A 15,781-nucleotide genomic window follows, 5' to 3' on the forward strand; every position below is an offset into this window, starting at 1 on the left:
TGCATCTCCGTGAGTCTTTTGGAGCAGAGGAAGCTCTCCGCTCACGCACACGCCTTTCACTACTCATAGCAATTGCTCTGCAGGATTCACAGAGCCCAAGGGGGAACGTAAGAGACTGGGGAAGAAACCGATCCTGCTAAAGCATCAGTTCTCTTAGGTGCCAGGATGAAAGAGGCAGGGCGCCCAAAGGTGCTCGTGGTCGCTGCCCGCCCGAGACACCGGTAGGCCCGTTGCAGAGCTGCTGCTTGCTGTGCTTGGGGGGCAGGAGAGGCCGCAGCACACCGCTGCAGGGACTGCTCTGGGCCCGTGCAGCGCCTGGCACCCAGGAGTCTCGCTCCCTGGCTGTAGTGACTAAATCAGCAATAATTGGTTGCCTTGGTGTGTCCAGATTTTTCATTCTGTGTGTGGCTCAATGTCAGCGTGGCCTATATGTCCTGCAGTGACTCTGGTGAAATCATACAGCTAGTGGGGGCGGGCTGGAAATAGCAAACACGTCCCCAGTGCAGGACAGGCTGCTGAGCCGAGGGCCTGTCACCACCCCCCACCCTCTCTTTCCTGCCTGAAATTTCCCCCTTGCTACAGCATGACTGAACCCTGATGCCTAGCTTTTAAAAAGCTTAACATTTCTTCCAGTTTCCATGATGAAACTGAAATTAAACCCAGCTGGTGTCAAGCCTCTGCTTCCCCCATGTTCTGCCCTAAGAGCTGTCTCTGGCCAAGCCCCGGCACCTCTCCCTGCTGCAGTTTCCCCCCCCTTACAAGATGGGACTCATCCTCCCAGCAGGGCTCATTTCTCCCACGCTTGGAATAACTGCAGGTGCTCCGGCGGACGGATGATGGCAGGCTGGTTAATGCCGCTGCGAGCCCCCCTGAACCCAGCACGGGCTTGTCTACGTGGCACCTCCTTGCTGCAGCAGAGGCAGGGATGGGGCAGGAGGGATTAGACAGCAAACCCACAGCCCCGTGGGTCGGCAGCGTAGGAAGTAGTGGATGGGTTCTCACTTTTTAGCCCTTTGTAGTGTGCACCCGCTCAGGAGAGAGGACCCAGGTGTCCTGGCCGCGTCCTGCTCTCAGCTCCCCGGCAGCGTGCCTCGGCCGCCCCAGAGCCCAGGCGGCCTGGTCCACGGCCCCGTGGGGTGCCTCCACCCTGCCTGTCTGCTGCTTCTTGCCAGGCCCTGGTCCAGGACGGTACAACCTGCCTCCTACACTGGGATTCCTTAACCACGACTACACCCGGCTAACCGCCCCCGCGTACTCCTTCCACCAGAGACTCGATGGCGCTAGTCAGTTAAGGGGGGTTATTGAAGCAAAAGCAGTGGCTCAGCCCCCTCCTGCCTTCCTGGCGCAGGGCATTGCGCGCACCATGCACGCACGCACGCACGAGTCCACGCACGCATCCTGGCAGCACACGGTTGCGTCCCCATCCCAAAGCATGCAAAGCCCTGTTCTCCGTCCGGCGTGTACAAACACAGCCCCTGGAAATGTGTGTTTTTTGCATGCACATGTTCCTTCTCAGGTGGAGGGAAGCACGGAGCAGCATGTGTCCCACATCTTTTCTGTATATGTGATGTGGGCTGCATGTGTTTGTGTCTTCCCCTGTGTCCAGGAGAACGAAACTGCGCGTGGATCCTTTGTGCTGTCTCGCTCCTGCCAGCAAGCCCAAGGAAGCAGCCGCTGGCAAACGGCAGCTCTGAACCGGCCTCTTCCCTCCCTGCGAGCTCGGCGGGGGGAGGCAGCCCCCGCCGCTATTTATGGCTGAGGTCAGGCCAGCAGCTTGCACTAAAAAGCCAGAGCGCATTGTCCTCGAAATGCAGAGCATTCGTAATTACAATCGATACACCTTTCTTCCCTGCTCAGCCCCGCGCAGGACAAGCTGCCCGTCCTCCCGTCCCCAGCCCACCTCCCCTTGCGGGTCTGGCCCGGCCGGCGGCGGCGCCGGGCTCCTGCGGCCCCGGGGGCTGCGGGAGCGGCTTTTCCCGGCTTTCGTACAGGCTCCGAGCTCGGGCGCTCCTCCGCCCCGCGCTCGGAGCGGGTCGCAAAGGAGGGAGGGCGGCGTTTGCAGGGCAGCGTGGCCCTCGGGGCACCCGGGGCTCGCGGGGGGCTGGAGCGGGGGGTCCCGGCCCTGCTGCGCCCCGAGCCACCCCGGCCCCCCAGCTCCGTCCAGCTCCTTTGAGAGCCGCCTGGGGCTGAGGCCGGTGGTGCGGTGCGGGCACCCGCGGGGCTGAACCCCGGCCCCAGCCCGCCGCCTGGGGGGCTGCTGCGGCCCCCACCGGCCCTCCAGCCCCGGCGCCACCGTCTCCCGGCCCCTCGCCAGCTCCCCGCCAGCTTGTACCGTCGCGGCCCCGAGGCCCTGGACCGGCAGGAGCGAGCCCGGGCTCCCCGCGGGCATCCTCGCGCTGGGATGGCCCCTGGCCGCGGGAGCGGGGAGCAGCGGGCGCAGCGGGGCTGCCATCGCCGGCCGCCTGCTCGGCGATGCATCGCGCCTGCTGGCCTTCGCCGGCCGACGGGCCGGGCTGGGTTCCCCTTTGCAGCCCGGGGACCTGCAATAAATAAAGCGGCAGCACGCTGTGGCCCCCGCGCGTCTGCCTCCCGCCCCGCCGGGGTGGCCGAGGCCGAGGCAGCGGCGAGAGTGGCTGCCGGGGGGGCTGGGGAGAGGCGCTGGCACCCGGCCCCAGCGGGGCCGCGGCTGCGGGAGCAGAGGGGAGCGTGCTGGCACGGGGCTCCTCGCCCGGACCGTCGCCCCCGCAGCCCCGCTCGGCGGCAGCCGGCTGCATCCGTCCCCTCTCGGCCACCTTCGGTCGGGGTGGCTGCAGCCCGATGCCTCCCGGGAGGGTTCGAGGCCTTTTCCCTCCCAGCCTGGCTGCCAGGGGGAGAAATTTGGAGAAAGAGGCGGCCATGCCGTGGGGCAGGAGGGCTCGAGGCCGCCTGGTCCCGGGAGCTCAGCACTGACAGCTCGTCACACGTGTGCTCGGCCGTGCACGCGCCTGCTCTCCTCTCCTAATTAATCCTTCGTGGGCTTGAGAGCACTTGATGTCGATTCCCCTCGTGCAGCGCCAGAGGTGTAAGGAGATTAATTAGCACGGTTCAGAACGGTTATGCAAATCGCCCACCGCCGGGGAGAGCCGGGGTGCAGTCCAGCGGCCCCGGGAATCGCCCCGCGCTGCAGCAGAAGCGCGGGCTCCCGGGGAGGGGGGATCGCCCGGCCCCGCTCGGCCCGGCCGCGGGGGCTGCCGCGCGCCCCGCTGCCCCCCGGGCTTCGCTCTCGCGGGCTTTCCTTTAGGTCGTGGTTAAAAACAGGCAGGGGAAAGCCGTCGACGTGCAGCTAAGCGTCCAGAGTCTGAGACCGGCTGCGAACGAGATGAAAATAATCCCTTGGCCCCCGGGGACTGGTGCAAGGGAGGAGAGCGGCTCGCAGCGCCGCGGGGCAGCGGGACGTGGGGCGAGCGCGGCGCGGGGACCGGCCGCTCACCCCCATCCCGGCTGGCGCCGCGACGGCAGCACCGAGGAGCCCAACCCGGGGCTTTGCGGCTGTTTAAAAACAAAACCGAGGAGAGCAGCGAGAGGCTGGGAGAAGAGAAGCGGTTCCTAATACGGCAATAGCAAATGTAATTCTATTACCGTGATTTATTGATTGCACTTAGAGCAATTACTGGCGTCCCCCCCCTCACCTGCCGGGCGCGGGAGCCGGCACGGAGGAGGCAGGACGCCGGTGGCCGCGCTGCCCGACACGGCAGAGGGAATACCGGGGAGCGGGGTGGGCTGCGAGGGGGCACGACTGCCCCGTGGGGCTGCAACATCCCGTCGCCTCACACTGGCGGGGCTGGCGCCCACCCCTGCCCACGCGGCTGCCGGCAGCTCCGGTGGGACCAGCTCCGCTCTGGGCATGGGGCTGCAGGGGGCACAGCCCGGACCTCCCCGAGCCGCTGGTGGGGGCTCGGGCGGCATGGCCTGGGCTCGACAGGAGGCCGGAGTCCTTTCCACCCCTGGAAAAAAGAGACAGCCCCAGGTCTGGAGAGGGAGAGCGTTAGCGGGATTGTTCTGAGCTCAGAAAGTCCCTGCAAGGTTTTTTCTTTGCTTGCTGCAGATACTGGCAGAGAAGCAAGAAAATGATTGTGCTTTTTACCGGCAGCGCCCTCCAGACAGATATAAACATGCAAGAGACAGGCCTGGCTTTGGAGGCAGACAAACTCGGCGTGAACGAGACCACTGGGTTGGGAGGCAGAGAAATAGGCCAGCCCCACTGCGCGGCGGAGCCTTGCAAAGCCAGCCCCAGGCTCCCTGCAAACATTTCCCGATGCTGGAGACACGGAAAAGAGGAGAAAACATCCCAGGCGCAGGAGAGGGCAGGGGCTGGGGGCTGCTGGCCCTTCAGGAGCTGCCTCCTCGCCACTCAAGCTAATTGCAAGCGGGAGCTGCAGAGGAGACCATGCATCACGCTTTATGGCTCCCAGCGGGCAGGCAGTAGCTCTCCCCGGCTCCACGTCACCCGGGAGGCTCCGAGCCCGTTAACCCTGCAGCACCTGCTGCAAAGCCGGGCACCGTGGGGCAGCGGCCGGCCCCGGCCAGGGGCTCCGCTCGGCCATGGCCGCGGCGAGCTGGCTGGGAGCGGGGCGCGGGGCAGGCAGCGCCGTGCAGCTCTGTCCCCATGGGGCTGTGCATGCGGAGGGTGTGCGGACGTGGCGGGGCACCCCCGAGGCCTGGGGGGCTGCAAGGCCGTGCCTGGGGCTCTGCCGGGACAGCACGGGTACCCCAGGCCGTGCAGGGAAAACCCCGCTGGCCTCCATCTCCCAGCTTCGGGGGTCGAGGCATGTCCCCTGCCCTCCTCAGAAGGGATCCGGTGCAGGGACTGTTTCTGCCCTTCCCTGGGGCTCTGTCGCCCCTTCCCTGCAGAGTCAAGGGCTCAGGGGGCAGTGGGGCTGGAGGGATGCTCATGGGCCAGGAAGGATGCTTGCATGGCAGGAGGGATGCGTGTGGTGCCAAAGGCATGTGCGTGGGGTGGGAGGGATGCTTGCACAGCTTAACGGATGCTCGTGGGGCCAGAGGGATGCTGATGGGGCAGGAGGGATGTGCGTGGGGTGGGAGGGATGCTCACAGGGCCAGAGGGATGCTCATGGGGTCAGAGGGATGCTGATGGGGCTGGAGGGATGCTGATGGGGCGGGAGGGATGCTGCACGGCTGGAGGGATGCTGATGGGGCGGGAGGGATGCTGCACAGCTGAAGAGATGCTGATGGGGCGGGAGGGATGCTGCACGGCTGGAGGGATGCTGATGGGGTGGGAGGGACACTTGCATGGCTAGAGGGATGCTTGTGGGGCTAGAGGGATGTGTGTGGGGCCAGAGGGATGCTGATGAAGCAGGAGGGATGCTGCATGGCTGGAGGAATGCTGATGGGGCGGGAGGGATGCTGCACGGCTGGAGGGATGCTGATGGGGCGGGAGGGATGCTGCACGGCTGGAGGGATGCTGATGGGGTGGGAGGGACACTTGCATGGCTAGAGGGATGCTTGTGGGGCTAGAGGGATGTGTGTGGGGCCAGAGGGATGCTGATGAAGCAGGAGGGATGCTGCATGGCTGGAGGAATGCTGATGGGGCAGGAGGGATGCTGCACGGCTGGAGGGATGCTGATAGAGCAGGAGGGATGCTGCACGGCTGGAGGGATGCTGATGGGGCGGGAGGGATGCTGCACGGCTGGAGGGATGCTGATGGGGCGGGAGGGACACTTGCATGGCTAGAGGGATGCTTGTGGGGCTAGAGGGATGTGTGTGGGGCCAGAGGGATGCTGATGAAGCAGGAGGGATGCTGCACGGCTGGAGGGATGCTGATGGGGCGGGAGGGATGCTGCACGGCTGGAGGGATGCTGATGGGGCGGGAGGGATGCTGCGCGGCTGGAGGGATGCTGATGGGGCGGGAGGGACGCGCACAGGGCGGGAGGGACGCGCGGGGTGGGAGGGATGCTCGCGGGGCGGCCTTGGGCGCGCAGCCTGCCGGCCGGCGAGCACTCACACCATGACATCACCGCGCCGCCAGCCCCGGGGGAGCGGGCAGGGGGTGGGGGCCGGCGCGGGCAGCCGCGCCGCCAGCGCGCGCCGCGCCAGGCAGCCGCTCCAGAGGCACGGCCGCAGCGCGGGGCATGCTCCCGGAGCCCAAGTATGACCGCTTTCGCAACGACACGCTGACGGCCGCGGCCGCCCCGCGCCACCCGCCGGCCGCCCCCATGCCGTCGCCGGCCCCCTCGCCCGCCGGCGCGGCCCCGGCCCTGGCCCACCCGTGTCCCCCGCTCGGCGAGGAGCAGGAGGCCGTCACCACCTTCTGCATGCTCATCCCCAGGATGCCCCAGTGGAAGTTCCCCGGCCCCACGGGCTTCCTCAGCCGCAGCCCTTCGGGCTCCAGCAAGGAGCTCTCCTCGCCGGCCAAGGCGGGGGGCCCCGCGGAGCCGGGGGGGCCCCCCTCCAGCCTGGCCGCCGTGCTGAGCGCCTGCGAGCCCGTCTGCTCGGCGCCCTGCTCGCTGCAGGTGATGAGCCGGCTGCGCGGCGGGGCTGGGGCCGCCAGGAAGGCCGCCCGCGTCGAGGGGGCCAAGCTGGCCGGCGACGAGTGGACCCGCAAGGGCAGCTTCATCAGCAAGCCGGCGCAGGGCTGGCTCCATCCCGACGAGCGGGTGCTGGGACCCGGCGTCTCCTACATCGTCCGGGTAAGTCTGGCTGCGGCCGCGTCCTGGTGGGCAGGCGCGAAGCCCCCGGCGCCAAGCGGTGCCGTTGCCCCAGGACCGGGTGCTGCCCGGCTGGGGAGCTCCGCGCCAGCCTCCTGGGGGCTCCATGCTTGGCGCAGGGGCCGCGGCGATGGTTTCCGGGGCCGAAGGCTGCTGGCAGGCTGCACCGTGCTGCGGCCACGCGCCTGGCTCCGAACCAGCCCAGCCTGCACGCGGCTCGGGGCCGGGCGGACGCTCGGGGCCGGGGAGCGAGGCAGAGCCCAGGGATGCTCTGCCAGGACGCACCTGCCCCACGGCCCCGCCGTGCCTCAGTTTCCCTCCAGCCAAAGGGCCGTGCCTGCAGGGGAGCTGGCCGGCAGGGTGACTGGGCGGGTGGCCCCGCGCGGGCGCTGCAGGCGGCAGCCGGCTGCGGGCTGGGGCGATGCTCGGGGCGGGCAGGCCCGGTGGCACGGCGGCGGGCGCCATCCGCGCAGCCCTTTCTCCCCGTCACGTGGCGGCCGAGCTCTGTGAAGCCACTGGCACACGGCGGGGAGGGCGGCTGGGCCGGCTGGGGGCTCCCCGGCCCGGGGGAGCAGCTCTGGGACGTGGCCGGAGCCAGCCCCTCGCAGGCAGACGAGCGTGCCGGGTCTCAGCGCGGGTTCGGGGGCGCGACGGAGCCTCCCCGCTGGGCGTCTGCGCATCGGGGCGAGCCCCGGCGCGGGGTCTCGGGACGCCCCCTCGCCGCCCCGGCTCCCCTCCTTCGCGCCGGTGGCCGCTCTGAGCACCCTCCCCTCCTGCCGCCCCGCAGTACATGGGCTGCATCGAGGTGCTGCGCTCCATGCGGTCCCTGGACTTCAACACCCGCACGCAGGTCACCAGGTAGGGAGGGCCCCGCGCCCCGCCGGCCCCGGCAGTGGCTTCCCTCCCTGCGGGGAGGTGGGGGACGGGGCCGCGGTCGGGGACCCTGCGCCAGGATGGAGATGGAGATGGGGATGGAGATGGGGATGGGGATGGGGATGGGGATGGGGATGGGGATGGGGACCCCTGCACCATGCTGGTGATGATGCCATGGTTGGGGACCCCTGTGCCGTGCCAGAGATGGGGATGGGGACCCCTGCGGCATGCCAGGGATGAGGCCACGGTTGGGTGCCCCTGCACTGTGCTGGGGATGGGAACAGGGACCCCTGCACTGTGCTGGGGACAAGGCCATGGTTGTGGACCCCCGTGCCATGCTGGTGATGAGGCCACAGTCGGGGACCCTTTTGCTGTGCCAGGGCCGGGGCTGTGGTCAGGGACCCTTGTGCTGTGCTGGGGACGGGGTCCCCCATGCTGTGCCGGGGACGGGGCCACGATCGGGGACCCTTGTGCTGGGCTGGGGACGTGGGAGCGGCGCGGCGAAGGGCACCTGCTGCCGATCGATAGCAGAAAGAGGAGAAGGGAGGCGGCTCCGGCCGGGATTATTCACCCGCGGCAGCGGTGACATTGGGGACGGCGGGGGGGGGGGCTGCGGCTGGCCGTGCCCAGGGGACCGGGGGGCCGGGGGGGCCGGGGCTGTGCAGCCGTGACCCCCTGGCGCGGCGCTCGCAGGGAAGCCATCAACAGACTGTACGAGGCGGTGCCGGGCGTGAAGGGCATCTGGAAGAAGAAGGTGAGTTCCCAGCCCGGCCGGCGGCTGCTTCCCGGGGCCGAGCCGGGCCGGGGGTCCTCCCCGCGGGTCGCCCCGTGCCCGGCGCCTCGCTGCCCTCCTTGGCCCCGAGAAACCCGGCCGGGGGGCTGCTCAGCCCAGCGCCGCCCCGTCGCCCCCAGGCCCCCAACAAGGCGCTCTTCTCCATCCTGGGCAAGAGCAACCTCCGCTTCGCCGGCATGAGCATCGCCGTCAACATCTCCGTCGACGGCCTCAACCTCAGCATCCCCAGCACGCGGCAGGTGAGCGGAGCGGCGGCCAGGCGGCGGCCGGGCGGCGGCGGGGGGGCCCCGCGCTCACCCCGCTCCGGGCCGCGTCTCCCCGCAGATCGTCGCCCACCACCACATGCAGTCCATCTCCTTCGCCTCCGGCGGGGACGCGGTGAGGAGCGGGGCCGAGGCGCGGGGTGGGCGCCCCGCGGCGCTCCGGAGGCGGCCCCGGCCCTGACCGCCCCTCCGTGCCCCCAGGACACCACCGACTACGTGGCCTACGTCGCCAAGGACCCCATCAACCAGAGAGGTGACGCTCGCCCGGGAGCCCGCGGGGCGGCGGGGAGGGGGCGCGGGCAGGAGGGCTGAGCCGGGGGCCGGGGCCGGAGCGGGGGACGCGGCGGAGGGGGGCGGCCGAGCCTCCGTCCCTCCGTCCGTCCGCCCGTCCGTCCGTCCGCAGCCTGCCACATCCTGGAGTGCTGCGAGGGGCTGGCGCAGAGCGTCATCAGCACGGTGGGCCAGGCCTTCGAGCTGCGCTTCAAGCAGTACCTGCACAGCCCGCCCCGGGCGGCGGCGCCCGCGGACAGGTAGGGCACCGGCACCGGCACCGGCACCGGCTCCGCCGGGACGGGCGCGGGGGTCGGACGGGGCAGGGTGCGCCCGTCCCCGTGCGTCCCCGCGCAGGGCGCTGGCGGCGGAGGAGCCGGCGTGGCGGGACGACGAGGACGCCGCCGCCGAGCACGACTACTACAACAGCATCCCGGGCAAGGAGCCGCCGCCGGGGGGGCTCGTCGACTGCCGGCTCCGGCACGGCGCGCTGCCGGGCCACGTCCGCCCTCAGCCCCCCGGCGCCAGCCCCGCCGGCCAGGTGAGCCGGGGGCTGCCGCGTCCGGCGCGGGGTTGGGGGGGCCCGCGGACGCCGGGCCCTGCTGACGCCCCCGGCTCTGCTCCTCTCCCCAGGGCGGCTTTTCCCCCCGACGAGAGCCCAGCAGCCAGCCGGGACCGCCGTGGGGGCTGGAGGCGCAGGGTGGGTACGGCGGCGGGGCGGCCGGCCCGGGGGGCGGCGGGGCGGCGGGGCGGCCGCTGACGCCCCGTCCCGGCAGGCCAGCCCGGCGACGGCTACCTGCAGGCGGACGGGCAGCCCCCGGGGCCGCCCGACTACGAGCAGCACATGTACGTCAACACGCAGAGCCTGGAGGCCGGCGAGCCGGAGCCCGCGGCCCGCGGCGCCCCCCAGGACAGCCCCAAAAAGGACCTCTTCGACATGCGTGAGCCCCGGGCCGGGGCGGGGGCCGCGGGGCGGGGGCCGAGGGGGCTCCAGCCGCGGCGGAGGGCAGGGGCCGGCCGTGCCGCGCCGTGACCCCCCCTCCCCGCTGCCCTCGGGCTCCCGCAGGGCCTTTCGAGGACGCGCTGAAGCTGCACGAGTGCCTGGCGGGGGGCGGCGGCGGCCCCCCCTTCGAGGACCGCTGGCCGAGCCCCCCCACCCGCAAGGCCCCCGTCGCCCCCACGGAGGAGCAGCTCAAGCGGGAGCCCTGGTACCATGGGAAGATGAGCCGGCGGGACGCCGAGAAGCTCCTGCAGATGGACGGTGACTTCCTGGTGCGGGACAGCATCACCAACCCGGGGCAGTACGTGCTGACGGGCATGCACGGCGGGCAGCCCAAGCACCTGCTGCTGGTGGATCCCGAGGGCGTGGTGAGGACCGGGGACGGGACGGGGATGGGGATGGGATGGGGACGGGGATGGGGATGGGGATGGGGACGGGGATGGGATGGGGACGGGGACGGGGATGGGGATGGGACAGGGACGGGGATGGGGACGGGATGGGAATGGGGATGGGGACGGGGATGGGGATGGGGATGGGATGGGGACAGGGACAGGACGGGGATGGGGACGGGGATGGGGTGGGGATGGGGATGGGGATGGGGACAGGGATGGGGATGGAGATGGGATGGGGACAGGATGGGAATGGGATGGGGATGGGGACAGGGATGGGGATGGGGACAGGGATGGGGATGGAGATGGGATGGGGACGGGGATGGGGACGGGGATGGGATGGGGATGGGGATGGGGACGGGGATGGGATGGGGATGGGGATGGGGATGGGGATGGGATGGGGATGGGGATGGGGACAGGGATGGGGATGGAGATGGGATGGGGACGGGGATGGGGATGGAGATGGGATGGGGATGGGGATGGGGATGGGATGGGGATGGGGATGGGGACGGGGATGGGAATGGGGACAGGATGGGGATGGGGATGGGGATGGGATGGGAATGAGGATGGGATGGGGATGAGATGGGACGGGGACAGGATGGGGATGGGACGGGGACGGGGACGGGGATGGGGATGGAGATGGGGACGGGGACGAGGCGATGTCCAGGTGGGAAGGGCTGGCGGGCGATGCCAGCCGGCCGCCAGCAGCTCTGCCAGGGCTGGAGGACCGCCGGGCCCCAGCCCGCTGCCCTCTGCACCCCCAGGTGCGGACCAAGGACGTGCTGTTTGAGAGCATCAGCCACCTCATCAGCCACCACCGGCAGCGCGAGCAGCCCATCGTGGCCGCCGAGAGCGAGCTGCACCTGCGCCAGGTGGTCCGGAAGAAGCAGTGACGCCGGGGGCCCGCGAGCCCCCGACTCGCCCCGCTCCGTCCCAGCGGGGCCCCAGCCGGGCACAAGATATTTACTCTGCCGAAACGCCGCCGGGCTCGCTGCAGGGCACCCGGCCCGGCCCTGGCTCTGGCAGCGCTTCCCCGCTCCTGCCCCCGGCCGTGGGCGACCTGCGGGGCCGGCCCGGGGCCACCGGCGGACGGAGCGGGGAGGGGGCCTGGGCGACGCGCGGCCGCCCGTGTCCCTGCCCCTGCTCTGTGTCCGGTGGCCTCGCCGCGCCTCGGTTTCCCCCCGCGCGACGGCTCCTGGGAGGAAGCACCGGGGTCACTCTGGGGCTGGATTTTCCCTGCGGCTCCTGCCCTTCCAGCTCGGCTTCCCTCCGGGAGCCGCGGCTGTGCAAACTGCGGCGCTCTCGGCCGGGGCTGGGGCTGCCGCGGGCTCGCAGGATGCGCGCGGTCCCTCCTGCAGCCAGCGGGCCGGGGCCGGGGGCTGTGCTTTGGGATATGTTTCTAATTAAACCTGGAAATGAATCCGGTGGCCCCCATCATTCGTGCTGCCCTAGGCACCTCGTCGGCGGGGGACGGGTGCTGGGGCAGCTTCTCCATCGCCACCCGCTCCTGGCCGGCGCCGCGCTAGCCATTGCACCGGGGCTGGACACGGGCGCCTGCGCGGGAGCTTCCCGGCACGGCCCCGCTCAGCGGCCGCCACAGCCCGGCTGCCATCGGAGCAGCCAGGGCCGAGCGGCCGCTCGTCAGCAGCTAACGAGCACCGGCAGCCAGCTGGCGAGCAGAGCCCGGCGCGGGGCCTGGCCGCGGCTCCCGAGGATGAGCAGGGCAGTCGGCTGGAAACGACGCCAGCAAGAAGAGCCCTGCTCGGGCGCCGGTGCAGCTCTGCGCCGGGCGGGCAGGAGGCTCCCGCCGCTGCTCGGGTCCAGCTTGGCCCGGCCCCAGTGCCGGGCTCCCGCCGGGCACCCGCGCGAGAGCCCCCGGCTCGCCCCGCGCCCACTGCCGGAGCGGAGCCGGAGCGGAGCCGGAGCGGTCCTGGCGGCTGCCGGGCTGCGGGCAGCACCTGGCCGGCAGGCCGGCCTGCTGCGGGGTGAGTCAATGAATAACATAACCAACTAAATAAAGCCCCATAATGAATGTGTAATTTTCCATTGATAGCTGAATACCTACAGGGACACAGCGCTTCCACCGCGGCTGCTATTTTTTGCCCTGTAGTAATGCGTGCGCGCAGATAATTGCGCCGTTCCCTCAACAGCGGAGGCTCGAAAAGGCAGCGAGAGCCGGCGCTTACTCCTGCCGCCGGCGTGCGAGCTGCACCGCGCTGCTGGCTCTGCTCCCCGCAGACCTTTCGGCTTCCGGGGCCGCGGCCCCGAGGCGCTGCAGGGCTGGGGCCGAGGGGTCCCGCTGCTCTGCTCGAGCCTCGTGTTTGGTGCTGGTTACCCCCAGCCCCGGGGGGCAGGCTGGCCCCGCGGCCCCGGCGCCGCTGCAGGCAGCATGCCGGCGGCCCCGAGCCCTGCGGCAGCCTCCTTGCAGCGAGAAACAATTAACACAAACATGAGGCTTTTACTGAGTTAAGGGTGGACATGAATAATGCAATCGGTTCCCGGGAGTGCTCTGATCTGAAATTGGCTTTCTGCCTGCGCGCTCTGCGCGCCCGCGTTCGGCTCTGCCCCAGGGCTCGGCCTGGCCGGCGGCTCCTGGCGGGGCGGGAGGAGGCGGCTGGAGCCGTGGGACGGCGGCATGGCGGCGGAGAAACGGCCGGCGGCGCGCAGGTGCTGGAACAGCCGGCGACTGTTGACGCGTTTGCGGCAGCAACCTGTAGGCTCCAGAGTTAACACCAGACTGAGGGGGAGGAAGCAACTCCCACCTCTGCGAGCTGCTCTTTCAGCCCATCTGAAGACTGCGAAGCTGAGATGTTTTTGAAAGGTTTCCCTCAGAAGAGTGACTGCAGGAAAAACATGTCTTGTCTTGCTTTTCCAGGCCTTTGGGCTCGTGCAGGCTCGCCGTCCCTCTTTGTCTCCTGCAACGCTTGAAAACACCGGCCTGCTTAATGTTAACTGAACGGAGGGGTAGGCATCTCTGACGTTGATTTTTGATGAGTTTCATGGAGGTAAATAACCAGCTGGGGAAGAGAAGCTCTGCGCGACACCCCCGCCCCGCAGAGGCTGCGGCAGGCGCTCAGCCACGTACGAGACGCCCGAGCATCCCGGGGAGTCGCAGCGCCGGGGCTCAGCCCGGAGCGCGCCCGCGGCCGGGCGCCGTGGAGCGGCAGGTCCCGGCACCTCCCGCCCGGCTCTGCCCGCGGCACCGCCGGGGGACTCCGCTGCCGGAGCCGCCGCGGCAGCTCCCAGCAGATAACGGGAGCTCGGATCCGCCGCCGCCTGCCCCGGGCCTGGCCGGGCTGGGGAGCCGGCACGGGGAGCCCTCGGGTGCCTGCGCTCCCGGCCGCCGGCTCTCTCCTTCCCGGCTTCCAGCAGGTGGTAGCAGGCTGCCGGCTCCGGCGGCAGCTCCAGCCCCAGCATCCCCAGCCGGGCTCCGCTCGCCGCTGCGTCATCCCAGCCTTCGCCCCGCAGCGCCGGCCTGGCCGGACCGGCACCGCGCGCCTCCGGCACTCCGCGTGCCGGCAGCCGCGTCCACCCCGCCGGCCCTGCCGGCTCCTCGGCGCGCTCCCGAGCCCGGGAGAGCCCGGCGCCCACCTGCTGTGCCCCGCTGCCGGCCTCGCAGTGGAGCCGGGCCCCGGAGCGAGCCCCGGACCGCGGAGATGGGCTGGGAAAGGCGCTGCCGCCAGCCCCGTGCGAGGTGCTGAGTCCGGAGACCATGCCGGAGGAAACCTTGTGGATGAGCGTTTGCTTCCCACCCATTCCTGTTCACGGCCCAGCGCTCCCCTCCGAGCTGCAGCGGCTGCGGCCGACACGCCGGAGGCGAACGCGCCCCGTTGAGCTGTGGTGTTTGCACCAGCCCTGCTGCTGAGCGCGGAGGCTCCTGCGCCCCGCGCACCGGCACGGGACACCACCGACCCGGGAGCTGCCTGGAAACCCTGCCCTGAGCTGAGAACAGGCAAGCTCAGCGCAGGCAACGGGCACCTGCGGGCACCCCGCTCCCTCTTCCCTGCCCCAGAGATCGCTGGCCCTGTGCCCAACGTGCAGGCGGGCAGCGCTGGCCCTCGTCCAGAGCTTTTTATTATCTCGAGGGAACTCAACCATTTCTGTTCTTTATTTACCTCCCTTTGTACAGGGGTGGAGAAAAGGCAAACACAGGCCTTTTGTTCAGCAGCCTCTCTTTTGCTTGAGCCTCTTCCTCCTCTCCCCGTCTTCGTCCACCCCCTTCCCCAGCCGCCCAGGACCGAGCGCCCTGCGGCGCAGAGCCGAGCTCCAGCCAGGGCCCAGGAAGCCGCCGTCCCCCCTCTCCCGCTGCCGCCCAGGACGTACCCCGGAGAGGGGCTCTGGCGCAGCAACAGCCCCCCCACGGTTGGGAACCCAAACCCAGACCCTCCCCAGGTGCTGCGGAGGCTCCCGCACCCCGAACGCTCCCTTTGGGGATCCCAGCAGCTCTTCCCGGCTCTGCTCCGGTGGCTCGGGCGAGGGGCGGCTGGTGGCTCGTCAGAGCCGCCGCTCCCCGTGGGCAGAGCGACATGCCGAGAAACTTCATAAATCAGGAGCAGCGAGGCGGCTGCCGGGCGACGGCAGAGCCGGGCCGGCGGGGTCACGCGAGCTCAGCGTGGCGGCGCGGGGAGGGAGAGCGCCGCCAGCTCGTGGGAACGGGGGGCTGTTCTCCCCGGCCCTTGGCCGCGGGCTGGCGCCTCTGCCCTGACCCTGGGGCCGTGCGTCCGGCCGCGCCAGCAGAGCCGGGCTGGGGCTGGGGGGGGGACACCGCAGCCGCTTTCAGGCTGCCACTCGGCTGCCGACGGCCGGCTTCGCTGGCTGCCAGCGCTCTGCGGTCCGTGCGGGACCCTCCTGAGGCCGTCAGCAGGGCCTTGCCGAGGATGTTTTTCCATGTCCCCGTTCGTATGCACTGGCCGGAGCTGCCTCGCCTTTGGTCCGGCTTGGTGCAGCTTTTATCGGCTCGGCCACAGGCTGCGGAGGGAGCCGAGGCCTCCAGCCTCCGTGCCGGGCTGCAGCAGCCTGTAAGGACGGGGTTCCCGAGCCCCGTGTTCCTTTCTGGTAAGTCTACGCAGCCCTGCGCTGCCGTGGGCTGTCGGCACAGAGCACGGCGCCCCTCTGCAGCCCGTGCATCCACGGGGACGGGCCGCCCCCGAGGAGGAGCTGCTGGTCCCTGTCCCCGCCAGGTGCAGCCTCTGTGTCCGCGCGGTACCTGGGCTGGTGCTGATGACACTGGTTTGAGGGTCCCTTGCCCTCCCTCCCACCCCGCTCCGCTGCGCTGGGGCCTGCGGCAATGCTCCATGGATCCCCCTGATGTTTTGCCCTGGGCTGAGCTCCCGACACCACCTGGGCCACATCCTGCCGTGGAGCTGTTCCCACCAGGTGCTAGCAAAACGTGTGGCATGTGCTACTGCCTCCCCCACTCCTCCCAGCCACGATATTAAACCACTTAATGCACTCAGCAAGTCCTTGAGCTCTGAGCCGCTTTGGAGTGC

At 70.3% G+C, this 15,781-nt stretch overlaps 2 protein-coding genes across 2 annotated transcripts in view; one reads left to right on the forward strand and one right to left on the reverse strand.

Moving 5' to 3' along the window:
- The window catches only part of BSG (basigin (Ok blood group)), a 133,793-nt gene that overhangs the window by 60,528 nt on the left and 57,484 nt on the right, over positions 1-15,781 (reverse strand). The window lies entirely within an intron of this gene.
- Positions 6,123-11,712, forward strand: SHC2 (SHC adaptor protein 2). The gene is made up of 12 exons (XM_068919711.1): positions 6,123-6,686; positions 7,492-7,562; positions 8,271-8,331; positions 8,490-8,609; positions 8,695-8,748; positions 8,835-8,886; positions 9,037-9,163; positions 9,261-9,444; positions 9,537-9,603; positions 9,680-9,844; positions 9,970-10,271; positions 11,057-11,712. The coding sequence occupies exons 1-12, from the start codon at positions 6,129-6,131 to the stop codon at positions 11,183-11,185; spliced, it is 1,890 nt and encodes a 629-aa protein (XP_068775812.1). The 5' UTR covers positions 6,123-6,128; the 3' UTR covers positions 11,186-11,712.

Source organism: Struthio camelus, chromosome 26, assembly GCF_040807025.1.
Source record: "Struthio camelus isolate bStrCam1 chromosome 26, bStrCam1.hap1, whole genome shotgun sequence".
Classification (NCBI taxonomy): domain Eukaryota; kingdom Metazoa; phylum Chordata; class Aves; order Struthioniformes; family Struthionidae; genus Struthio; species Struthio camelus.